At 42.5% G+C, this 27,560-nt stretch overlaps 1 protein-coding gene across 2 annotated transcripts; it reads left to right on the top strand.

The window, feature by feature from the left end:
- Positions 1–368: 368 nt before the first annotated feature.
- Positions 369–25,049, top strand: LOC119464059 (uncharacterized). 2 transcript variants are annotated; one of them, XM_037724882.2, is made up of 4 exons: positions 369–666; positions 5,598–5,929; positions 6,005–6,184; positions 20,135–25,049. In XM_037724882.2, exons 2-4 carry the CDS (start codon positions 5,618–5,620, stop codon positions 21,179–21,181), a joined length of 1,539 nt encoding a protein of 512 aa, XP_037580810.1. In that variant the 5' UTR covers positions 369–666; positions 5,598–5,617; the 3' UTR covers positions 21,182–25,049. The 2 variants fall into 2 exon arrangements, with proteins under 2 accessions (XP_037580810.1, XP_049524540.1); XM_049668583.1 differs by lacking the exon at positions 369–666 and adding an exon at positions 1,356–2,382.
- Positions 25,050–27,560: the final 2,511 nt, after the last annotated feature.

Raw genomic sequence — 27,560 nt, 5'->3', positions numbered from 1 at the left:
GCTTATTGAGCAGCAGCCCTAACGATGAGTTTTCAACACAGCGCACGAAGATGGAAGGAAGGCCGCCGGCAAATATCTCATAAGGTATTCAAATGTCGCGGTTTGTATCTGCAGCTGTGCGCCCTGGAAATACGGGAAAACGATAGAGGGAGAAAAAATATCCAATTAGAAGCGGCTCTTAGAGTCCCTTTCGTCTTCTGCTTTTTTGCTTCCATGACCAAAGCTTTTACTAAAGAACAATCAGCGTTTAAAAGTATGCTATACATAGTAATTAGGTGAAGAAAGTGGCACAAACCCAGTCGCTCATGCTCCCACCCAGTCGTACCGGTTGCACTGCGCAGCCGCAACTGCGTCGCGCCGCCGCCGCCGCCTACCTTCGGCTCCTACCGACGGCGTTGTGGTTGGCTAGCTAGGTTAAGACTGACTTTCGTTTCTGTGCTTGTACTGCCTTGTTGCAACCCTAGTAAGCACCATGATAAACCAATGTTCTAGCTGTGTTTTAAACCTGCTACAGCATAAAAGAAGTGCTTCGTAGAAAATAGTTGGCGAATAGAGCTATGATTTGAAGTCGCATGACCGACAAAACGAAAGGCTGTTCAAATGTGCTTGTCCTTCGCTGTGATTGCGACAGATGTGGCGGTGTGAACCCAATTTGGTTTTAACATAGTAAGTACGGTTTGCGAAACGCTTTCTCGTCACGCTATGCTTGGATGATTCAGTTGGAATTCTTTTCTGAGACCTGTGGCTGGTTTGATCTATTCTTGCCGACACACTTCTCATCCTCACTCGTTCCTGTGGCTTTGGGTGTTATATATAGCCGCTACGTATTTGTTTCGATTTGCCTGTCCTACTTCCCACAAAATGTAGAAGTCGATTGCGGTACTGAACCCGATGACATGAATCCAATGGCACCCTTTTTCGCTCCGCCGTTAACTGCAGTGTTTATGAACGACAACCAGGCGCCGTATTCTATCTAAGCATTCTTTTTCTGCTGTTTTTGGCCTTCGTTATGAGCTAGCTCGCCGCCGCTAGCTCCGGTATCGGCCACCCGGCGCGACTTGTGATAAGAGTTGAATCGAAGGCAAGTAATAGTTGCGAAATACGCTCCAGGGCCGCTATTTTGTAGCGATGCCTTTAATGTCATAATGCCTTTTCGCGCTTATCGCGCTTTGTCAGTGGTCAGTGCGACGGTCCGCTCGCGTTATCAACGTTGACATTGTGAGCGGACCGTCGCTCTGACCACTGACAAAGCGCGATAAGCGCGAAAAGGCATTATGACATTAAAAGCATCTCTACAAAATATCGGCCCAGGTTGTCCTCGCCCACTGAACGACCCTAGGTTACTTTATGATACTGTGCCAGCTCCTTCCTGCCATAAGTGTGCTAATCTGAGTGCAGCAACCGTATGCTCGTGGTTATCGAAAAATCACACTGACAGCGCTGAGCGTCAGTAGTGCAGCAACCAATCAGCAGCGCAACCCGATATCTCGGTTGCGTATGCTCGTGGTTATCGGAAGGTCGCACTTGAGCGCCAGTGGCTCGCGCGTTGTCGCTTGTTTACCTTCCATTAAAGACGGTGGGAGTGGCTTGCACTTGATTACTACTTTCTTTGGCATTCGGCAGCTGCTGTCACGTTGCTTACGTTCTCATTGAAAACAGATTTTTTTTTTTATTGGCTTTGTTATTTAGCCATTTCTGCCCGCTTACGTATGTAAGCAAGCATGCCTATTAGAGTTCTTATGTTTTGACTCATTACTAAACTGACTCAGATGGTCCATGAAGTGATTATCGCATTGCATTATTATGCCTGTGTTTTAAAAAAGAGAAGAAAGAGAGTTTTGTTCAATAATGTAGCTGCCAGTTGGTCGTTTCTTTGGCCTTCAAATTTCCTTATTAGACCCCTACCAGTTTTGAACAGCAATAATGCAAGACCTGACGGCACAGTTGCCATTATTTGGTTTTCATAGTGTGATTCTGTGGCTGAATAACATACTTGAATAAATATGGCTATGGTAGTTTTCCTACTGAGGCAAAAATGGATAGAAACCATAGGGATCTATCCATTTTCTGCACACAGGGGTACAGATGCCTGCATGTGTAGCCTTTTAATCTGCTTTTGCGTTTCATTCCTCTACATTTGTGTTGTGTTGCAAAGGTTGAACTGGTGGTAAAACATGATGCAAGTACTACTCTATGCACCAATTTTTTTCTAAGAATTGTATTTCACAATAGGGAGAGCTGACATCATTCAGACTGTAGCATGAAGCTGCAAAGGAAACTCGTACTGGTGCTGGAAAGAGAACTTCGCTGTTGGAGAAAAATTCATCCTGGTGCAGCAACTGAAAATGGCACCACCACCTTTTTGGCACCTTGTTTATCTCGGTCAGCATGATGAAAATGTGGTTATGCACGCTTGTATACTTCGCAAAGTGCCTTACTTGCCCATTTCAGGGCACTAAATTTTCATAAACAAAATTTTTACGAGCCACAATTTCTAGCAGAAAAAAAGCCTCAATTAATGCTCCTCTTAGGCATAGAAAAGAAACATTTATTGTGCTTCACTCAAATCCATCGAATGCCTTGTCCTTCGATGCAGTCAAAAAGTTCAGCTACTTTGGCTGGCAGCATCTCTGGGTCACTGTCGTCAGCCTCTGAATAACTTTTTTGAGATATCGGCATGTTGCTGGCATTGCTTCTGCGGCATGATGTGCTCGGGGAAAAAAAAAAGAAGGCTCATATTGGTTGTGCCAGCATGCATAGTTTTATGCATATGTAAGACTCACTGACAAAATATTGGAAAAAAAACTAGAAAGTGTGGAAATATGGTACAAAGAAAGATCTTATTGAAGCTACATGCTGCTGTCTGGTGGATGCAAGGCTTTCCTTTTCATGAATCTTCTGTCGCCTTGCTAGTCATATGCAGAATTCATTTCGTCAATTGATAGTACAACGTAAAATTAACCTTTTCTTAGTATTTTTGCATGAACAGCTTTTATAATGCCACATGTAAGGTGCTGCTAACGTTAGAACATTGCTCACGCCAGGCAAAAAAGCTTTTGTCTACGAACCCATGAAATTGCCCAAGCTAATATGGAAAAGCACGTGCAGTCTTGTGTGAGCCAGCCGTCTATTTATCTAACTAAACAGGAGTTTGCTTTTCTAGATAACGCTTCACTGCATCTCATCCATGTGACCGCTAATTTGGTCATCCCACTTTCGACAGTCTCATTATTATTATTTTTTTGTGTGTGTGACCTTGTATATTTAATTGGCACGTCTTTTCAATAAACCTTCAGTTGAAAGACAGCACTCCTGTTGTCCTTTTTCTTTTTGTTGTCTCTGTTTTCTTGTGCTGAAAACCGTGATTCTGTTCCAACTCATTCCAATCTGTTCCAAATCGTGAATCGTGTCAATTGTAAATCGTGTCAATTGTGAATCTGTTCTAACTCATTGTGTACTCCATTTTTGTCTAGTTCTAACTCATTGCGTACTCCATTTTTATCCAATATGAAAAATGCTGCCACCAGGCTTGAGCAGATATACTGTTTACTCATTTCCTGGACAGCTTTGTCCTGAATAGGTGGCTGCCTTACGTGGCATCATGGTAACACATGCAGCGCAAGCGTACTGGTGCTGGGATGAAACAGGACACAGCCTTCATCTGCTTGCACTGTATGTGTATGTTCAATGTCACACCGAACTGCCAAAATAAATGTGATGGCATGATGGCAGTACACTTGCATCAAGGAATTCCTTCTGCTTCATGGCTGTGAAGGCTACTGTCATTCTGGCAATGGTGCCCAACAAGTGTCCTTTAATAGATACATCTCATGTGAATTGCGCTGCATGTGCATTGCCTTTGTGCTTTGACATTGGTCTATTCTTTACCGCTCTGCTGTCACATGCAGCAGGCTTATACAGTTGTTCTTTAACAATGTCTGAGCCCACCTGCATTTCGAGCATTTCAATGTAGTTACATCTTGATTTCTGCGGCCGTGTAGCAGCTATTTCTCCCCTCATGTTATTGTCACACAAGCCCTAAAGCATTCACTGTAGCACTATACAGTTGCCTATTATAGCCATATTAGCTGCAGTGCGTTTACTTGAGCCCAGCCCAATCATTGCCATGTGTTTGTCCTAGCAGGCCCTCAATAAGATAAGCACGGTAAAGCACATCTTATATTTAAAGGGACACTAAAGAGTAAAGTTAGATTGGTAGATTACACTTCTGAAATACAACGTAATTCAGTCCTTCAGTGAGTGAAGGCTCTTTAGGTCGGAAAGAACAAAAGACAGATAACAATGCCCGTCTTGAGATGCCTGCAACAACTCTCCCGTGACATCATAGATTGTGGCAGCATCTACTCAAGCCTATTTAAGTGTGTAACAAGTATGAAGGATTACATATTGCATTCTGAACTATGTAAAGATGGAGGCTGGCACTGGGAACCTTTCCTGCATGAAAATGGCCAAATTATGCAGTGAAATCTATCACATTGAACCATCATCATCGGTACCAGTTGGAGCACAAAATTTAAAAAGGCGAGTTCATCCTTAATTTTTACTGCTTGTGGCGTTTTTTTTTTTTTTTTTTCTTTTTTTGACTAAAGAAATGTGAATAGAACTGAAAAAGAATATCTCACCAGTCTAAGCTAATTTATTGTTTCTCTTTAGTGTTCCTTTGAATATGACAGTTCAAAGCTGTGACATATTGTTTGCCACCTTGATTACCATAGTGAGCATCACCATAGTCAGGCAGCCTCGGCTGACCACAATAAATAAAGCCAGTGATTACGCGGCAGGTTTGAGCTGCCTCATCATTCAGATCGCTTGCATTTCATTAGCTGATGCTACCCATTCAAAACTTTATTACAGCTCGTGCAGTTTCATCATTCAGCAAATTATTTACGAAATTGCACTTCCTGTTCGAATTTTCATAGTTTATTTGTTTTATGTTATGTGCGTTTTCCTACATACAGAAATGCCACTCTTGTCAGTTTGTTTTGTCTTACTGTCAGTTAAAGAGACACTTGTTGCTTTAATTGTAGTCTTCATCTTTACTTATCGTTGATACAAAAGGTGGCTTTTACTCTTTTAACTTTTAGCAATGTATGTGCTGTGCTCTTGGTTCCTGCTGTAGGTGACATCAGAGGTATACCTACCTGCATGGACTGTCCATGTTTGTCACTTTTCTAAAATAAATGTGCCGGTTTGTTTATGGCTCAGCACCTTCAGAAGAGAATGCAGTTGCATGATGCCAAAAGTCCTGCTTCCTGTATAATTATGATAAGTATACTTACAGCATGGCTTCATGTTTTGCAAAATAATATCTGTAATTGAGTGCTTGTCTAACTGCAGCGCATCACTGACGTGTCCTGGCACTGTTAACATGCAGTCGATGTGGCAACCACAATGCTGCTGCTGTGTCTGTAATAACCTTCATATATTAGAGACATAACCATCACGGCTTTATGTGGGATTACTTATACAGGATGAAAGATTAGAGCAAAGTAAGCAAGAGTAATTGCACTTCTGCATATTTTTGTATTGTGACTGCACCTGTAAAAATTGTGGCCAACTCCTTTCTGTTACTTTAGGCCCCTGTCAACAATTGAAGATGTGGCGCTCAGCCCCAGACATGGTGCGCAGCGTCTTATCCAAGTATCAGCGAGAATGCTTGCTTCAAGAGGAAGGCTCCCGCCAGGAGGAGAAGCGCCAGAGCCTCGAAGACGCTGCCTGGCGACTAGTCTGTAAGCTTCCACATGCAAACAAATTTGTCTGCAAACCTGTTGAAGCTGTCCTGCGTCGAGCACTTGAGGATGGAGCCTCTTTCGAGCCTCTCCAAGCTGCCACCGCCTTTGCTGCTCTTGAAGAGTATGCTACCAACTTAATACTTCAGCCATGGCGAACTGAGCTACTCCAAATTAAGGTATGTGTGTAATCAAGTAGCTTCTAAATAATGTCTTCATTAGCACTGTGGGCAATAAATGCCTTTTACGTGCAGCTTTACAGTGGTTATTACAAGCACACAGTGGAGCGGTACCTCAAGAATGCAGAAACAGTGCTTCAACTTATGGGTTATGAGAAGCGAGAAGGCAGTGTACTATACCTGGCTGATGCTGTAGACACCGCCACATTGGGTGATGTGGCCCTAGATTGCCTCATAGCAGCAGCTGAATGTAGGGTGAGTATGGCTTGCTATATCATCTTAGAATCTGGTACTTTCTGTACGCAGATGCGTTGAGAGCCTAAGGCACCGCCTACGGTGGGTCGTCTGCTACTGTGTCAGCATGCATGGAACCGCGCCTGATTCTGGTGCTGTAAATTAGCTTGCATCATGGTTCAGCGTTCCTGAAGGGCAGGTCTTTCACATCACGGTACATAAAGCGCAGGGCGCGATCGCACGTCTCAGGATAAGCTGCTCAAAAGTCTAAGGAACATGTTCTCATAATACTTGCTTTTTTGTGTATGGTGCATTCATGACCAAATTCTCGACATTTCTTATCACCATGTTTAGCATACTTCGAATAACAGAGGAGCTGAGGTGCATATTACAGCATGAACTTTTCCTACAATCTGTTGTGTAGCTTCTTTGGCATCTGTGTCCAGTCTCTCTGGCTGTCTTTGCTGGCTGAGTATACACTACCGACTCAGCCAATTTTCTTTATTGTGTAATCACAAATCTAAATGTGCATTTATTTGCTGTGAAAATACAATGGCACCGTCCTAATGTCCGGATGGCTAAATTTTGTTCAGCGGCAAAACAACCTAACGTGACAACACAAGGGGACATTAACACGCACTACATATGCCACTGACTAGTCGAAGAAAAAATCTTCGTCGACTGTGTCGCTTTTTGCAATTCTACACGTGGCGCCACTGATTCCACTGAGCTGTGTTGATTTTTTTTTCCAAGTTTATTAGGTAAATTGAGACGGATAGCACATAGGCACACTTGTTATGCCTGCGGCGTACTATGAAATATTGAAGCAAATAATAACTCAAAATAATTGTCATTATCGGGCTGCCGTCATTTGCCACTTGAAGAAGTTTCTTGCACCACGTGTCATAAAGACTCAGTGTTTTACGTAGGGCGATACGAAAGACCGTAGTTCGTGCACCGTGATGCAAGCAAATTTACGGCGCCAGCATCAGGCAAGGTTTCACGTGTGTTGCCGACTAGAAGACAACACTGCGCACGCGCCGCCTTTGGCTTTCAATGCGCCTGCGCAAGTAGTTATCCCGGAGGTCGAATCTGGCACTCTGCGGAGCACGGCCGCATACTTGCGTGTATCCTTTAAAAGTGGACATCGCTGTACATAATTTTTTTAGATGTAAAATTGAATTTTTGTGAAGTGTCCACTGTAAATGGATATGTTCACTTTTTGTTCTAGATCGCAAACTGTACCATTCTTATTTGTCCATTTTTATTTTCATCTTACTTAGAGAGATGGCTCTTTAATAAATCTTTTAGAGGTTTGCCTGATAGCATGCCTAGCATGCTACTCCAGATGGACATGATGAAATGATATGCACGATACGCACCAAAGATACACAACATACACAAAACACACCACAACATGCAATATACAAACAAACTAGTGTCTCAAAGGAAGGTTTTAAGTGCCTTTCGTTGCACAAGACAGACATGCCGTCGGTGACTCTGGAAGTATTTTCTGAGTAAAGGGGGCGGGGGGGGGGCTGACACAAGGATAGCGCAGGGGAGGAAATGGCAGCATTTTCTCTTCTTTTTCCTTTTTTTCTTTCTTTTTTTCTTTTTGTTATTGTGTTGAAAGAAAAAAAGGAAACATTGTGCTTTCTGTATTTTATTTGTAATAAAATTTGTGAGATGTTACACTCATTATTTATGGAATGTTTTGTTGCTGTGCATCTTTTGCACTGTAGTACATTTAGCCTACGTGGCTACTGCAGCTAATTGCTCTATAATAGCTTATATAAACACTAATTATGTGTGCACTTCTCTGGTAATGTTAGAAAATGTGCACACGCACAAGTACAAGAAACACCTGAAGCTGAATTTTCAGCAAATCACATTTATTACTCTACAGATTTGCACATTTTTGTTCACAAAAGTATCCATGCTGCGAGTTCTCTTTAAAGGTGTGTGCAGACAATAAAACTACATTTTAGTATAAAGCATAAAACACAAACAAAACAATAGCACCTTAATCTTTCCATCTTTTTACTCTCAGCTACAGATTCAGTGTGGAAGAAAGAGCGAAAGCAGTCTAACAGCACACGAAATGCATACGCACATAAGCTCCCCCACTCTTGGGGTCTGCTTTTAATGCAGTATCACATAAAAACCGAGCCGTTTCATCAGAGTGGTGTACACGGAATGAAAAAAAGTTAATACTTATTTATTGTTTTATACTACACACAAGCACAATTGATATACCGTATTTTCCAGTGTACAAATTGCACCCCCTTAAAAACAGCCACTTTTGCAGAAAAGTTAATATATAAGTCACACCTTTGTATAAGACAGACGTGTTTCATTCATTTGGGGTTCGCACGCACGTATCCTTGTCACGAAAGGTCGTACTTACCCAATTCTGATGCGCACAGCTACTACACACTGCTGATGTACCAGAGATTTTGTCCACCCATAACATGAAGCAGCTGATATCACAGGTGAGCTCGGGGCGATATTGGGCAAGCACCTCGCTCTCCGAACGATCGCTTGTACTCTCGTTAGCTTTCCCGGTGGGTCGGCGCCGCGCTTTTGTCAGCGGTTGTCAGCATGACAAGGCAGGAACGCAAATTGAATGCCGCCTACTCAGTGATGTGGGAGCCAAAACAAACATTCAGAAAGCAAAGGGCTTGCGCAGTCTCACGCCACAGCAACCTAATGGAGAAAGGGACAAAATTGTGCCGCGTTTCGCCATATACAACCTATTTCGCACTCTTTGCACATGCATAGGTGCGTAGAATGCGAGCTGGCATGCGTCGGCAAGCTCGCGTGCTCTGAGTGCTGCCATGTAACACCTGCCACCTTAAGTAAATTCCATATATAAGTCGCACCGTTGTATAAGATGCATTGATGAAAATTTTTCAAAAAACCGTGTCCTATACACTGGAAAATACGGTACATATGAACAGCTCTACATATTTAATGTGGAGCTGTTCGATGACGAAGGTCATTGCTCCGCAGTTGTAATTACAGCATTCGCAATATATGCAAGTAATGATGAAACAGTGCATCGGTTTACAAGCGAAAACTTTGGGTTATCACTCCTTGTCGTCGCACAAAGCTGAACGAAATACCCTGTCTTTTTATGTTGTGCTTGAAGTGCACTTACAACTCGCGTTCCAATCTGCTCTGTGCATGAAAACAAACAGCGCTCCAAGGGGCACGGAACACCGTGGTATGCATTGCTCACTGCAGAATGATTCTTTAGGTGCACAAGCTTATTCAAGGCAGTGCCGCTTCATCATAATGCTCTAAACGGCCCACCTATGGACTTTCGTCCGATAATTCAAGGCAGAGGTAACAAGCAGAAAGCGGGAAAAGGCGAGGGATGGGATAGCTGCACATACTTAGTGCCCATGTTACTGATCGCCTCAAGGACCAGACGTAGCTGTTCGTTCAGCAGTTCTGGTGACAAATTCTTTAATCACCTCTTCTAAGTTGAGTCGTTTCCTTGTGAATGTGTAAAGTGGGACGATGTGTTAGCCTCCTCTGAGTCATGCGGTTCTGCAAATAAGTTTTCATTCAGCTTAAAGCGCTGAATGAGCGTTCTGCCGAAGCTACAGATGGAGGTACCGAAAGAAGTTGCATGTATATTTGGTGACTTGGTCTAACAGCTCATGTACTCGTTTAGATTTTTCCTGCAGAGTCTTCAAAATGCTTTTAATTGATAAAGACTCGATATTGAACAAAATAGAAGGAAAAAGTAAAAACTGCGCTGAGAGACTGCTTAGATCAAAATCAGCCGCATGCACGCCTAATGCCCCGGTTAGGTTGTCAGCCAAGAATTGTCGTTCTCTGGCAGCGTCAGTCAACATGCCTTCTAATTTCACTAGCTGCTCCATGCCAAGTTGATCAAAACACCGCCACATTTCGCTCGTAATACGGTCGATTGCCTCAAAGTATTTTTTGCGCAATGCTGCTTTTGGATCGAGCGCAACTGGCGGGAGAGACGTGCTGCACATCTCAAACCTCCTCAGTGGCTTTGTAGGCCTTCCACTGCGAGGCTCCTTCAGACCTAGCTGAGCTGCAACAGCGCTCGTGCAGCCCCACAACTCCTGAAACGTGGTTTCAGACTGCAAGTGGGTCATTGCCTCGCACAGAGTCGCTGCAGCTTCTTTCACACCTGCAACACGAAACGTTGAGCGTTTGAGGACCCTTGCTAGTTCATCACACGGGCCAAACAAAGCTATGGAGATACTTATTCCCTGCAACGTTTCAAACTTTCCCAGAAGTGTTTGGTATCCCTTCAAAACGGCTTTGCTGTTGTCTGCCATCGAGCCTGTTCCTTGAAGGATCTCACTCGGTGTTTCTTGGACCCTGAACCTTTTCATCGACTTTATCGTGACTCCTCCTTGTTTAGCACAGTGGCAGACGACTATTTGGTATTGACTCTGGCTCATTCGATGGATCCCCTACTGAGGGAAGAACAATAGACGAATAAACACTTTTGCGCTTTTTTGACTCAAGAATGACTGTGGAAAGATCATTTACAATACTCAAAGCATCGCCAATGATATCACAGCTCTTTCTAGTCTCCTCCAATACAGGATCTAGGCAAGGATTACAGTTAAACCTGGGTATAACGAAATTGACAAATTCCCGAAAAACGTCGTTATAAAGAGGATTTCATTATATGCAGGTTCGACATGAAAATTCAAAAAAGAAACGCTTCCTGTATTTACTCGATTCTAACGCGCCCTCGATTGTAACGCGCACCCGTTTTCTGTGACCAAAAGAGAGGAAAAAAATCCTTTACAGTACCGCGCACCTCATGCTTTCATACAGAAATACAACTATCGCTCAAGATTTACTCCCAATACACTAAAGTTGCGAAAAACAAAAAAGTCCCAGTCTCGCCCGAAAGGCGAAGCATAGATTTTGACAGCAAATTAGCAGACAGCTATACGAAGTAAGAATAGTAGTTTTATCGGCCGTGTAAACTTGTAAACATTCGCTGTTTAACTAAATTGGTACTGGTACTGGATGCGTGGACGCGTGTCGTTTCGCACAAGCACGAGGCGTCGGAAACAAAGAGCGAGCGACACGATGGTGTCGTAGCGTCGTATAGTGTCACCTAGTGTCAGGTTAGTGAAGTGAAGCACAGAGACTTGTGCAGTAACCAAAGAGTGGCGCTGCCACTACGTTGAAAAACAAAAAAAAAAAAAACTTTTTTTTTTCCTTTGGCAACATCAACTGGAAAAGGAGAGTGCCAGCTTGGTGGGCTAGGCCAGCTACAGCAAGCGGCGGGATCAGGTTTGAATGAAGGGAGGGGGAAAGGTCATGCCCGCAGCGGTAAGATCGCTGGGTCGAAGGATGCATGCCCACCTCGCGCACGCTCGCACGCACGCATGCACACGTACACTCGCTCTCGCCTCGCAGTCGCCATGAATTCGAGCACGCCAAGCGCGACGCCACCGCTTTGCATTTCGTCGCGGCGGAGAAGGTGCTTCTGGTTGCTGCTCGCACAAAAATAACAAAATTTGGGGCGAAATCTCTAGGTTGTCGGCGGGAAAAATTCGTTATTTCGAGGGGGTCTCCCGCTGCCACTTCGTTACGTAGAGGTCTCAAATACATGTGCTTCTATGGAGTAACAGCGGGGAATAGAAAAACTTTGTTATATCCAGGAATTCATTATATGGAGGTTCGTTATAAGCAGGTTTAACTGTAATACCACAATGTAGATACAGAGATCTCGGCTCAGAATCACTGATCTTTTTCTGGGCGCCTGCAAAACAGCCAGGCATGTTAGCTGCCCGTCAAAGCAATGGCCACGAATGTTGGGGAAATCAAGGCCAAGGCACAAAATCATATCTTTGATGGCCATGTACAGCGTATCAGCCTTGCTATCTTGCGCGTTGTTCAGGCCAATATAGTTTTTGTGGGTTGAGTGCCCTGTCAGCGCAACACACGCAGATGGCAAACTGCTCCTCACTGGTCAGATCAGTTGTTCCTTCAGCTATTATGCTGTAGAACGGCTAATGTTTGGTACTTTTTATGGATACGGCACCTTTGTGGTCTCTTTGGATTAAATGTGAATACGCTTCATTGTAACGTTATTCGATATAATAGTGGCATCATCTGCTATGACCATTCCAAGTGTTTTTCTGACTCTGCCATTGCTTCGGATGAACCATTTCCAATTTAGTCACAAAGGTGTACGCAAATGCTAACAAGCTTACAAAACTGACTTTTAACATTTCTTTCTAAGAACATACAGCCACACATGCTACAAAGAGTCTTGAGTATGCAAACAAATTGCTTGTTTGTTCGTTATGCTCCATTTGTACTTTTAATAATGCATGCTTTATATGTGCAGTGTGTAATGACAGAAACTTCCTAATGTTGTAAATATACCAGGATGTGAACATTGTTTATCATTAAGAGTGAAAAACGTTCTTAATTATATTTTTAAAAATTGGCAGTTTCACTCTAACGTGAAGCATTGAAAGCGATATCAAGGTTTAACGTTGTGCTCGAGCTCCTCGCACGATGTTCTAACAATACATGGAGGTGACATGGCACAACGCAGCATGCGAGACAACTGCAACTGCTGCTACGCAGCAGGAACAGCACGCTAGTAGTTACAGTCAGCTGCAAAAGTTTGCATGCAGGATCTGCAATGCTTGGCGGAGCGACACAAAACTACACAAAACAGCATTGCTGCGCTGTCTGCTGTTGCACAGCGTGGTGTTGTAGCTACCAGCACTTCTGCGCCAGGCACACTTTGCGCATGCGTGTCCTTTCTTCTCTATCGGGCATGTCTCGTTGCTCGCTTCCCTGTGATGTGCTTTTGACATTGTGGCAGCCGCTGAAGCGCCGTGTCACCATCGGCCCGCATCTGCTTTTACCATATTGCATTCTAGCATTTTCCATATCTCTACTTGTAAAGTTACCTATGCCTGTGTACCCCGTCCCCATCTCTTCCTTGCTTTTTTTCCACCAAGACTCCAGTCATCTCTTGCTAATTTCCACCACTGCACAGTTAACGCTCCCATCAGTTTCGAATCCCAGTGCTTCTGGAAGGTGGACATTCCCTTTAGTTCTGGCTGAATGGATATCTTCACATTCCATCACAATGTGCTTTCTCGTCTGCAGGTTTTTTCTGCAGTAGACACAGGTATGCCCCTGTTGCGAGTGTTTGCTCTATGGATAGGTGAATATTATGAGCATCGCCTTTGAAACGGGCTGGTGGCTTCTGCCACCAAGCATGTTATTTTCGCCTTTCTTCTGTGCTTCTGGTTCTTGAAATATGTGGTTTGTGTTAACAAACCTTCAATTCTAGAAGAAATTTGTTGCCTAAACATAATCTCTTTTCTTTTTATGGGTTTCCTTCACTTCACCATTACTCCAGCTATCTTCTACTATTCTCTGCCAGATTCAATAACCTTTCCTCTATTATCCTTAAAGCTGAAAGATGTAGGGCAACTCCATCTTCATTTACCTATGGTTGGATTTGTGACATGCCAACAAAATATGCTCTCTGATTTCTCTACTACTTTCACAAGCTACGCATAGTAGGGTTGGTAGTATTGATGAATGGTTTATCGATTAATCAATTAAATGCATCCCGCAAAACGATTAATCTTCATCAATCTCTGCCTTTCATTTAATTGACTTAATCAATTAGACCTGTTCACTTAATCATTTTCTAGAGTTTGACAGGAGTAGTACGAAAATTTTGAAATCATACTGGAATGGTGGTGCATGAGCAGTGACTGTGCGGCTGTGGTAGAGTAACTATCGACTGTTTTTCCAAGTCCCGAGTGATGCTTAGCCACATGCTTTCCCCCACACCACACATGCCACCACGTCGCCCGAAGTTGGAGGCTTGAAATACCCTCTCAGTTCAAGGCATACTATAGCAACCCAGTCGTTGATCGCTGTGCCACTCCCAGTCCAATAAAGACGTGGCAAAGCATGCACAGGTTTGGAGCATGTATTTGGCATAGCGATGAAGTTCATGACAATTCCAGCAGATCTGTAGCGTCCGAGCGTCTTTTCTTGCATGCTGTTTGTGTGGCCATTCAAAAAAGATGTCAGTTTCACCCAAACATCCCAGCCAATTGACATTCCTTCACTCTGTAGAAAAGAGCATGTGGTTTAAAATCTTAAACCAGTTAGTTTCTTTTCCCCTGTGCATATTGCAATTTCTTGCATATTCAGTTGGACTTCACCTTTCACTTCAGCCATTTTTCTTATTACTTGTTTAACTGTACTGTACAGGGATTCACTGGTGATGTGTATCTTATTTAATTCTGTACTAAGTGCATTTTATAACATATATTGTTTATCTTTTAAAAAGCCACTAGACCTGCCCTGGTTGCTCAGTGGCTATGGTGTTGGGCTGCTGAGTACGAGGTTGCGGGATCGAATACCGGCCACGGTGACCATATTTCGATGGGGGCAAAATGCGAAAACACCCGTGTACCTAGATTTAGGTGCACGTTAAAGAACCCCGGGTGGTCCAAATTTCCGGAGTCCCCCACTGCGGCGTGCCTCATAATCAGATCATGGTTTTGGCACGTAAAACCCCATAATTTATTTTAAAAGCCACTAGTGCCAACTAGATTTAATATTTAACAAGTTAAAGATTATACTTTATGTAATGTTTAAACACTTGTTTCAAACTTGGTTCCACCTCTCAAACATTAAAATAGGGTCCTTCAAAAATAGTTAACTGTGTTTCAATCTTTTTAAGAGTGCCCTGCAAATATTTCGATTAATCAGTTAATCGATGAAAAACCCTGCATTAAAGGCTAAAATGATGTATGATTAATTGTTAATCAAATAAAAAAATTATCAACCATCCCTAATGTATAGTTGTCATCAGCAAATTTTCTTGTATAACACTGTGCTCACAGACATCCTGATCTGGCTTTGAAAAGTAGTAACCCTAATGTATAATTGTCATAATGTATAATTGTCAGTTCCGTCACTGGCTTCTTCTGCATTGCATCTATCCAATATGTTGTTTCTTCATCTCCAACTTTGCGGTTAACACCCATTTTCTTGACGCTGTCCAAACCGTTTACATAATATTTACTGGTTAGTTAGAGGTTCCTTTTCTACATTGTGAGTATGTTTGTGGTATATAGGTACCTAAATGTCCTAACAGCTCAACTTTTTTCCTTCATATTTCTGGGTCTTTTTTGAAGCAAATCTTGCTATAGGCCCTCCCGTACTTCGACAGACACCCAGCCTATGTAACCTTGTACAGCCTCATTTGTAGTTTTTCTGTGTGCACCTATAGCTAGCCTTCCCAGCCCTTTCATTATTCTCTAGTTCAGTTTGCACTTCAGATTTAAACACAACTCTGAGTTTCCCTACATAAGTCCAAGAACCATTACAACTTTTCACTAGCCTTGCATTACCATCTAATTGTTGTGCCCTCATAAGTGCATTTATTTTGCCTTTCTCCTTGAATACTTGTTCGTGTTTTATTGCGATAACAATTACATGGGCACTCATTTATTTATTTATTTATTTATTTATTTATTTACTTACTTATTTACTTATTTATTATTTATTTATTTATTTATTTATTTATTTATTTATTTATACTCCCAGGGCTTACAAGAAGCATTATAGAGAAGCAAAAAGCATTGTCCCAGGTGCAACAGTGAATGCGTGGCCAAGCACATATACGGCCCGCGTACCATGAGTTGGAGGTCACGTTATCTGCTGTGGGAGCAAGGGCATGCATTTGAGGGTGAGCCTAGAAGGCTGATGGCTTGATGTTCACTGTCTTCCCGTGCACCTAGTGTTGGAGGTCCTGTGATCTGCTGAGTTTGGGAGGCAAGGCGGAGTTGAAATGATAAAGGGGGCACAACCATGGAACATTAGTTTTTGGACTAATATGTTCCTCATCACGTCAGTATTATGAACGCAAGTGCTTGCGGTTACGTGAACTCTCTTCATGTGTGTCTTTGGGTGGTGGACACACTTCATGTAGTAGTCTAATACTTTGGTATCACTGTCAATGCTTTGCCTTCTTGGTGAAACTGCAACTTTCTTTCCATGCAATTCTTTCCCTCTTTAATCCAAAATCCTAGGTATTTGTATTCTTCAACCCTCTGTATTTGGTTTGCCTGTATTGTGACCGTCTGAGCCCTAATGGAAAAACAAGGAATGAAATAGATTTCATACTCTCTGCCGATCCAAGCATAGTGCAGGATGTAGAAGTGTTAGGTAAGGTAAAGTGCAGTGACCATAGGTTAGTGAGGTCTAGGATTTCTCTCAATTTGAAGAGAGAAAGAGTGAAATCAGTCAAGAGGAAACAGGCCAACCTAGAGGCAGTAAGGGTAAAAGCAGACCAATTCAGGCTGGTGCTCGCAAACAAATATGCAGCTTTAAAAAAGGAAGATAAAGACAACATAGAGGTAATGAATGAAACTGTAACTAGGGTGATCTCAGAAGCAGCAATTGAAGTGGGAGGTAAGGTACCAAGGCAACCAGTAGGTAAGCTCTCCTAAGTAACAAAGGACCTAATAAAGAAACGGCAAAACATGAAAGTGTCAAACTCGAGAGATCAGATAGAGATCAGATGGAATTCGCTGAACTGTCGAAACTGATCAACAAGAAGAAAGTTAGGGATATCCAAAATTATAACGTGGAAAAGATTGAGGAAACAGTAAAATATGGACGTAACATAAAATCAGTGTGAGAAGAAAACTAGGCATAGGACAAGGCAAAATGTATGCACTGAAAGATAAGCAGGGTAATATCATCCGCAATTTTGATGGCATAGTAAAAGCAGCAGAAGAATTCTATACTGACCTGTACAGTTCCCAGAGCAGCCAAGCTACTTTCATTCGAAGTAATGATGAACATGTAGGATACAGAGGCCCCTTCTATAACTAGTGATGAAGTTTAGAAGGGCGTTGAAAGACATGACCAGGGGAAAAGCTGCTGAAGAAGATGGAATAACAGTTGATTTAATCAAGGATGGAGGACATATCATACTTGAAAAGCTTGCGGCCCTTTATACGCAATGCCTCACGACTTCAAGTGTACCAGAAAGCTGGAAGAACGCCAACATTATACTCATCCATAAGAAGGGAGACGCTAAAGAATTGAAGAATTATAGGCCCATTAGCTTTCTTTCAGTATTGTATAAAATATTCACCAAGGTAATTTCAAATAGTATCAGCGCTACACTTGACTTCAGCCAACAAAGAGAACAGGCTGGCTTCAGGAAGGGATATTCTACGATGGATCATATCCATGTCATCGACCAGGTAACAGAGAAATCTGCGGAGTACAATCAACCTCTCTATATGGCTTTCATATATTATGAAAAAGCATTTGATTCAGTAGAGATACCAGCAGTCATAGAGGCATTACGCAGCCAAGGAGTACAGGATGATTATGTGAGTATATTGTCAAATATCTACAAGGATTGCACAGCAACCTTGGTTCTCCACAAGAAAAGTAGAAAGTTACCTATCAATAAAGGGGTTGGGCAAGGAGACAGAATCTCTCCAATGCTATTCACTGCATGCTTAGAAGTATTCAAGCTCTTAGACTGGCAATGCTTAGGAGTGAGGATCAACGGTGAATATCTCAACAACCTTCGGTTTTCAGATGACATTGTCCTATTCAGGAACAATGGGGACGAATTACAGCAAATGATTGAGGACCTTAACCGAGAAAGTGTAAGAGTGGGGTTGAAGATTAATATGCAGAAGACAAAGCTATAATGTTCAATAGCCTGGCAAGGGAACAAGAATTCAGGATCGCCAGTTAGCTTCTAGAGTCTGTAAAGGAGTACGTTTATCTAGGTCAATTGCTCACAGGGGACCCTGATCATGAGAAAGAAATTTATAGAAGTATAAAATTGGGCTGGAGTGCATACGGCAGGCATTACCAAATCCTGACTGGGAGATTACCACTGTCGTTGAAAAGAAAAGTGTACAATCATTGCATTCTACCGGTGCTAACATATGGGGCAGATACTTGGAGGTTAACAAATAAGCTCAAGAACAAGCTAAGGACAGCACAAAGAGCGATGGAACGAAAAATTTTAGGCCTAACGTTAAGAGACAGGAAGAGAGCGGTGTGGATCAGAGGACAAACGGAGATAGCCGATATTCTAGTTGACATTAAGTGGAAGAAGTGGAGCTGGGCAGGCCATGTAATGCATAGGTGGACCATTAGGGTTACAGAATGGATACCAAGAGAAGGCGAAGCGCAGTTGAGGACGGCAGAAAACTAGGTGGAGTGATGAAGTTAGGAAATTTGCAGGTGCAAGTTGGAATCAGCTAACGCAAGACAGGGGTTATTGGAGATCGCAGGGAGAGGACTTCGTCCTGCAGAGGACATAAATATAGGCTGATGATGATGATGATCAAAGGCACCATTAAACACCGTAAGGCCCGATTTCTTTCCACTGAATCTAAATCCTAGAACCTCACCCTCGTCTCCACAGATATCTGCCAGAAGCTGAATGACTATCTTTCTGACTTCTCGTAAACAAAACAATGTCATCTGCATACATCAAACCTGGAAGAGTTTGCTCCACCTCCACACCATATTGTTAATTAAATGTAACTTAACTGACTCTTCCGTCTTTACATGCCTGCCACATACATCACAAGTAGCAGCGGTGATAATGAAAAACCCTGGCGCAAGATTGTCTGAATGTTAACTGTCCCACCACTAGTAGTCGTTTCCACGTTATCTGCGCTTTGTTATCCTTGTATACAGGGTCTATTAGAAATGTAATGTGCATTTTCTGGGAAACATAGATTTATTGATCGGACCTGTACAAATGGTTAAAATTCTTCAAAATACTCTCCCCCTGCATCAATGCACTTGCAGAGATGTGTATGCCACACCTGGAAGGCACCCTGAAAGTCCTCAACGGAAAAGTCTGTCAGCAACGTTGTAAGATGCTTTCGGATGGTTTCCACGGTCTCCCAATGCTTTCCTTTCAGCTTTCTCTTCAGTTGGGGAAACAAAAAAAAGTTGCAGATTGCCAAGTCGGGACTGTAAAGGGGATGGGGGACCACCGGGGTGTTGTTCCGGGCCAGGAAGTTGGCAACGATGAAGGACGTGTGGCTGGAGGCATTGTCATGGTGGAGCTTGACCGTGTCTTTGATGTCAGCCCTCACGCACGCGACCCGGCATTTCAATCTCTTGAGCACCTCCTGGTAAAAGGCTGAGTTGACAGTTTCTCCCTGCGGTACAAGCTGAAAATGAACTATTCCTCGGGCGTCAAAGACAGTGAGCATCGTTTTGATGCGACACTTGCTCATTTGGGCTTTCTTGGGGCGGGGGGATGATTTTGTGTGCCACTCGCTGCTCTGCCTTTTCGATTCTGGGCTGTACTCGAAAATCTAGGATTCGTCTCCGGTTACGACAGAGTTAAGAAAGTCCGGCTCATTTTGAATCAAATCCAACAATTCTTGACAGCGCAAAACTCGAAGTTCTTTCTGATCTTCCGTCAACACTTTCGCGCAAGCTTCGCGCAGACCTTGCGCATTTTCAGATCCTCGGTCACTATCCCATGTATTTATTGATCTTATACATGACACAGTTTTCAAATACACTGTTTTCATACACTGTTTGCAAATATAGACACAGTTTTCATATCACTAAAGCACACTTGCAGTCAAATGTGCTGCTGTTAGTGTCACTTACCAATGCATAGATCCTTTTTGTGCAACTTGAAGGAGGTCTGCCTGTAAAATGGACATGTGCATTGATGTAAATGATCATTGATGTATTGTTGATTAGCTGTATATTAGTTGGTTTCTTAAATAGTTATTTATTGAAGTTTAACAATTTGGAAGAACTAGCATACTATCGTGTGTGTTGTCACAAACTATAAGAATGTGTTTATTACTGTTGAGATTTCATAGCTTTGGCCAAGGTAGTTCTAGTTGTCATTGGAGATTTAAGTTCATTGCCTGTTTACAGGTGCTGGCAGCTATTATGGATGGCATCAGGGATCGTGGCTTGTCCTTGAGCTGGAAAGAAATTTACAGATTTCGGCGAGAATGCAGCTGTGATCCTGAGGATGCTGTTCGAGGCCTGGTGCAGAAGCATAAGTACAAGAGCTCCAAGCAGCCGGCTCCTGTATTTGGTGCAAATGAACCCTGTGTATCATGGAGAGATTTACCTGTTAGTGATTATCAGATGCCCTCCAATGGCACTTGGCCATCACCCCATTGGCAGTCGCACGTAGGGGCATCAGCTCCCGATACCTCCGATGCTAAACGACGCACAGCATCAAGTTACAGAGCTTCAATGCATGCGGCCAGACACCCTGAGGAATTGGTAATGGGCAATGCAGATGTCTTGGGCAATGCTATAGGTGATGGTGACTCTTACGCAGATGCTTATGGTGTTTCTGCTGTTCCCTGGAGTGGGTACTGTACTGCCACTGGTTACGACCTTCCTGGGGCTGTGTCAAGAGCTGGTGATCGATCATTTCTGCACTGCAGTCTGGCTGGGGAACAGTGCTATACTGTGCCTGCTGATAGTATGCCTGGCCGCCTACCACGCCACTCCGGGGACTGTAGCAGCAGTAGGGACGCAATTGGCCATCTGTCCCAAGATTTTAGATCACTTTCCCTGGGATCCAAGCTGAGTGGGCTGGAAATGAATGGTATACCTCATGAACCATCCCTGGCCATGGCAAATGCTGGACTGCCTCATCATCCTGACAGTGCTGGAGACTGCCTCGACGCAGCTGCTGTGGTAGAGGCCTCCCAACGCTACTTAGAGGCAGAGGAAGCAGCTAGTGACAAGCAGATATGGTCCTGTGGGGCGTGCACGTACCTCAATGCACCAGAGCGTGATGTGTGTGAGATGTGCAGCAAAAGCAAGCATCTGGGCCCTGAGATGACTCCATTGCTCTCTGGAGGCAAGCAGTGCCCTTTGTGCACACTTGTCAATGATCGTCAGGCATTGTCCTGCAGTGCATGTAGTCAATCACTGAAAGACTCGCCCACATACATTTGATATACTGCCTCTAGCCCGGTGATTGTGCTAGATCTTAAGAAATTGGTCATGGGCATTGGAATAGACAATAGTGTGTTTCAGCTGGCTTGCTGCTGTATTTTCATTGTTTTACATCACATCCTTCAGAGGTTCATCACGTGCAAATAGTTAAAGAATGCCTATCTTTGGCAGCTGGAAGAGCTAGCGTGATATAAAGGCTCAGCATTAACAAAAGCTTTAACTTCTTTTCTTCCTTACATTTCAGGCCTAGAATTCTCTCTTAGAGAATCCACGCTTTCTTTTCTTCTATAGCAGATAAGTGATGACAATGTTACATTGAAGCCTTGGTTTTAGGCATGGTAATGTCTCCACATATAAAGCTCATAAACAGTATGTTTGCAGGTGCTCACCTGATGTCCCTCTGGAGTGTTCTTCACATTATTTATTTCACTATGGCATGGCCTTCAGTTGTATTTTGCTGAAGTTTATCATCCATGAGCAAGTGCTTTTAAGGCTATGAGCATTCAACAGGGTGCCATCACTTTTATGCATTAGTCTTTATTCTTGGAATGAAACTAATGTTAAGTTAGGGCATGTACAGTTTGTTTGTATAGTTTTTTGCTGTTGCTAGATGCAGCAGGTGAAGCCCTTATTACTACTTTTGTGAGTTAAGGACTGCTTCTAAGATGTAAGGTCACAATTCCTGCATTTTGTGGCAGATTGCTCTTTAACCACTTGTTAACTCAGGATTGTTGTGCAGCTAAAGAACTCAATTGAGAAGAACTTTAGATGGCTCAAGTGTTTGTTCTTGTGTTGGCATTGTTAGTTGTGGCAGCTGAAAGCTGTTTATCAGTGTTACAGCACCTACGAATGAATGCATTTTTGTTCTTATACAAAAATTTCACATTTTATCAAGACATTCTTTTTATAACTACTGCTCACCCCTGTCGCAGAAGATTTCCACCCAAGAAGTATCTTCATTGTTAGAGGGCCCCTCACCAGGCCTCATTGTAAATGTTTGTTATGCACTAGAAGTTCTTAAACGCCGTCTCGGGATCATTATACCGAAAGAATGTTTCAAATCTGTTTATTATTGGAGGAGATAGAAGAAATTGAATGCCCTGTTACCATACCGCCAGGAGGTGGGCTCGACTGCCAACAGAGACACTCTCTCCCTCTGTCTCTTATGGTGTCCACAAGCAACGTTCTTTCCCGACTTTCTCCCATCCGGATCCGAGGGATTGTATCATGTTTACGTGATAAGCCCCCCTGCCTCCTTTCTTTTCTTTTTTTCGTTTTTGCTAATCAGCGCATTTCTGGTGGCAGCGTTCTGTGTTCTGCATTGCACAATTTACCAAAGTAATGTGCCATGGTGAGTGATGTTGCTAGGATTGCTATTTTTGTCATGGCATTTATGCATTTTACTTTTACTCTTGCTGGGAGCAGCGCTTCCTCGAGGAGGACGCACAGCATTTGGTTTGAAATTTCAGCTGTTTCTTCAGGGCGTGAAGTATGTGCTGCGCTTGTCCGTTTAAAATGGCGAAACCTGGTGAGGAGCCCTTTAAAGGGACGGTAAAGACAAATGTTAAGCTGCACTGCTAACATACACTTATGGAACACTAGAAACATCAGTCTTACTGTGAGCAGAGTCTTGGTAAGCCAAGAAAGATGCAGACATAAAAGACAAGCTTGAAGTTCCCGTACCAGCTCCTTGTGACGTCACGAGATATGGACAGCATCTGCTCGAGTCTAGGTAATCGTTTATTAATAATCACGGTTTTTATTGCATTCTAAAGGAACCAAAGACACAACCCAGTGAGTTTTGAAAACGTTTTCTGAACAAAAACGTTAAAAATGAAAAAAAAAAAACTTTTTTAATTATGACACCATACTAATGCAGGCACTGCAGTTCAAATGCAAAATTCAGAAGGGGAAACTTTTAGCTTCATTTTCTTCGCTAATAACGAAGTTATTTTGCCTCAAATTAAGTGCAAGTTGAGTCTTGAAAAATACTTCGTCAGACTAAAGTAGGCATTAGTGTTGTACTTTAGCGTCCCTTAGGACACTGAAGTTCATAAACTGACACTGAGAAAGTGTGGCTACCAATTTCTTTGCAGTAATTGTTTGTCAAAAAAGTTAAAAGTGTCTCGGAAGTGCCAGCTTGTGATTTTGTTTATTCAGGGTTACATTTTCTGTGTTGCTGCACCAGTTACATAAGTGAATGTAGATACATTGATGATAGGAAAGTTTGTCACTTGCATACTCTACACATCAAACATGCATAAATAAAATTTATTGGCTTTATGCAATGTCTGCTGTCAATTTTTAGCAAGACGTTGTGCAATGCAGGTGATGTGAAACAATATGGGACCTTTTGCTGGGTGCCTCAGTGCCGTTTCTTTAGCGAACTTCCTCAACATGAAAGAAAGCAGAAGAAAGAATTTTCAAGTTTTGCCACCGAGCAGTTTTCATTCTCAGGTAAGGTATCAAGGTAAGCCTTTACATAGCTGCCAAATTATAAGAATTAAGCAAAAGAGCCCAATTTGGCAGTTAGATGAGACCTGCAAGTCGGCTACTCATGAAATCATGTTCCAGTTCAACGTTACTGCATCAGGGTGAGCTGCGTGACCCTGTCAGATTACCTGCACATCCTCAATCGGTTCTAAAGGTGATAGGTGTAGTTTCCAACTCCTTCTGTACTTACCAGAAAAACTAGTTGCATGCAGGCAAGACTTGTTTTGCACAAGCACTGAACTGGCACGGAATTGCCATTGTGTATGCTTTTTCAAGATTAAATAAATATAAATCGTTCCAAACCAGACTTTTTTTTCTTCACAAAACTATTGCTCTTTTGGAAATCTCTCAGAAAAAGCTTACCTAATAAATGAGAAAATTTAAATTGAGGCTTCATTATTGCATTTTTTTTTCACACACTAACCACAATCAGTGGTTCCATTTTAGCAGTTTTGTGACTAGATTTAGCAACTTTCCCACCTGTTTGCTTAGCGAGAAATGTTTTTATTTAGTGACTGACGACTTTCTTTAGTGACTTGACTGGACGATTCACAACATTTTGGCAGCTTCAAAGTTAAGAAAGTTACTTCAAAAATGGCTTTCTTATGCATTCAAGAGCTACAGGTAGGCAGCTGAAATTGGCTCCACGGTGCATGAGCTTTGTAACCGTGATGAAGCAACAGTGAACTCCACTTGCAAAGGCCATACACTACAGTTAATTGCACCAAGAGAAACGGGCTTCACATTGTGCTCGTAAAATGCAAGTTTTTTTAAAAATTATAATTCTTTATAAAATAATTAAGATGTATATTAAGGATGCGGGTGCTGCAGTTTTACTAAATATGTTCAATTGGTGCCCATTCACAAGTGTTGGAGAAAATTAATTTACCCAAACTTAATACAATAATTTTTATAATGGCCTGGGGTTTAGAACGCAGCAAGTGAAGAATGCGACAGACGAACTGTAAAAAGGCGTACAGGTTGGAGCGGCTGGGCTCGTTAACATGAATATGAACGTACTGCTTCCATTTCCCGTGGCTTTTGAAAAAATAAATACTGCAGGTTGCTTCCAGGTGGATCAAAGGTTGGGAACATAGTATTTGACTTGTATAAAGATCACATAATTATCATCACTATGTTGACAGCACGACTAAGTGCATGTCGCAAAATTTAGTTCTCATTTAGCAAGCGCTGAAAACTATACAATTTGCAGGCATAATGTGGTCAAGTGCGTTTTTGTGCTGGAAAATTGGGCTACCCATGTTGTTTTGAAACGTGCTGGACTTGTAACCTTACAATCTGAATGTAAATGAGGAATTTAAGCGGCCATTATCTGTTGTTTTGTAATTATGTTATTAAATCTAAAGCTGGTAAATTGACTGTTCATTCCTCACATGCACAAACACTATAGATGAGCGTAAAACATTTCGGTTGATGCGTTACGCCAAACTAGGCTATAATATATTGTTCCAAAAGACCTATACATATTATATAATTTAAAATTCACCTGACAGTTTTAGCGACCATTTTATCAGCCTTGCAGTAATATTTTGCCAAAATTGTGCCAAAATTTGGTGACTTCTTTGTCTCAGTTTAGTGCCATGCTCGAAAAAAGTTTGCAACATTCACCGCCGTAGCTGTGATGTTTCTGTGATGTCCCACACTGCACTTTTCTACAACAACTTCCACACACTCGCTACACTCAGAGTGGAGACTTGCACAGACAAAAACAAAAAGGTCACAATTAACCCACCAATGTATCCACTCATAGTCGCGACACTTGGTCCTGGGCACCGAGAGGGAAGGTGTACAAAAATGAGAATGGTAGCCATTAACTGCTGCTACTCCCAATGTAAGAGCTAGCACCACAAGGCACGAAGAGCAGGGACCTAAGCCGTGGCCTTATGGTTAAGCCAGCTGAGCCTGCGCTTCCAAGCACCAATCAAGCTCTGTGAACAAAAGTAACCTTCAAACATCATGCAACAGTTTGTTGAGGTACAGCAGAACCTGAATTTTTTCTCTTTAGTTCCCCTTCTAGCGGAAAAGAAAAACAACTTCTACGATCAGTCTGTATGATGAACCCATCAAGGCATAGTGCTTTCGGCATGCACAATGCGGCTTCACGAAGAAATTGCAAACTACAGAGCAAACATGAACACAAACACAGTTAAGTGACTATCATGATATCCAACTGGCTCACGTGGACCAAGTAGTGAGTCAGAAAAAATTACACGTGGGCGAATATCAAATTTTTCAATTATGAATTGAATACGTATAGTAAGTATCGAATACTAAATTGATGATTGTATAGTCGAACGCAGATGCACATAAATATATAGCTGGAGTATTTATTTCAGTATAATTATGTACCACGCTTGTACCGACTAGTGATAGAAAGACGGCCAACTATCACGGACGATTAGGATCAGTTTTAAACACAAGATCACCAATTGTCAGAAAAATAATTCCACAAATAGCCTCTTAGCATCTTTAGAGCCCGGCTACAAACAAGTTTTCCACGAATGAATGGTTGCTGTATGACTAGCTTTCTAAAAACACTAAATAAATAGTAGAAAATAAAGATAAAAAGTTGTGAAAAAAGAAAATAAGAAGCTGCTGAAGGTCTTCTGTGCCCTATATGCATGTAAAATAGCCCGTTCCAAGAAAGAGATCATTGGCTGTAGCGTGAAGGATAAAACTGCTACTGCCATGACTAGGGTGCAAGCAGGCCCATAGACAGGAATACTTTTCGGGGGGGGGGCACTTGCTGAAGGCCTTGACTATTTGAGGAAAACACCTATTTTTCAGTAATTATTTTCGGTAAAAATTGCAGTATGTAAATTATATGACTTTTTAAATACTATATTTTTAATAGTCGACAGCATGACAGTCCGAAGCAGGCTGTGTGTAGAGTTGTGGCTGAAGAAAGGGGGGGAGGGGGGGAAGGGTCGTAGTGGCAACAAAGTCAGGAGCGCAGCCACCCCTCACTGTTTACTGGGCGTCCTCTGCTCTTTTGTGATGCTCCGGGTTGCTTACGCAGCGGCCCGTTCGGCCGAAGTACTCGGCACCATAGGACATGGACACGGAAAGATCAAAATTTTGGGAGGGGGGGGGGGCCCTGGGCCCCCCCTGGCTACAGGCCTGGCTGCAAGAAACGCTAAATTACAGACTACAAGCAGAAATCGCAGGTTGTGTAGATTTCTACCGCGAAACCGAAAACCAAGCTTGAATTACTAATTTTGTTTGTGCACTCCTACGAAAACTTTTGTCGTTTCAATTCTGATAATTTATGATACTTTGCTTAGCAAATGAAGCACATTAACCTGACTTTAACAGTTGGTTGTTGCGAAATATTTGGTTAGTTTCAATATTCGAAAATACCGAATAGTTCATTTTCGAACACGAATACAAATAGTTTGTGTGTAATATTCAATCCATATTCGAAACATTTAATATTCACCCACCCCTAGTAAAAACATAAAGCAGCCTGTGCCAATACTTTGTACTGCCAGTTCCAGACGTAACTAAGATGCATCACTGCATGGCTCCTGCAGACAATAGCACAGCAGAGTATTCAGTGCTGGGTCCCAAACGGAACCATGGACTGGCGTGTGGCACCATCTTGCAGTTGATGTGACGGCTGTGGCTGCCATGCAACAAATACAAGCATGCATATACCATTGATCACTGAACTTGAGAGGCTGCTCACAGAATTGCCTTTAGATTTCATATTTCAAAATCACGGTGTTTAATATCCTGAAGCAACACATGACCTATCAGGAACACTGTAATAGAGGACTCTGGATTAGTTTCGACTACTCGGGGGTTCTTTAATGTGCACCTAAATCAAAGCAGACATTTTTTTTTTTTTTTTTTTTGCATTTAG

This window comes from Dermacentor silvarum, chromosome 1 (genome assembly GCF_013339745.2).
Source record: "Dermacentor silvarum isolate Dsil-2018 chromosome 1, BIME_Dsil_1.4, whole genome shotgun sequence".
Classification (NCBI taxonomy): domain Eukaryota; kingdom Metazoa; phylum Arthropoda; class Arachnida; order Ixodida; family Ixodidae; genus Dermacentor; species Dermacentor silvarum.
Note: the sequence above shows the minus strand (reverse complement) of the source record. Positions and strands in the feature narration are given on the sequence as shown.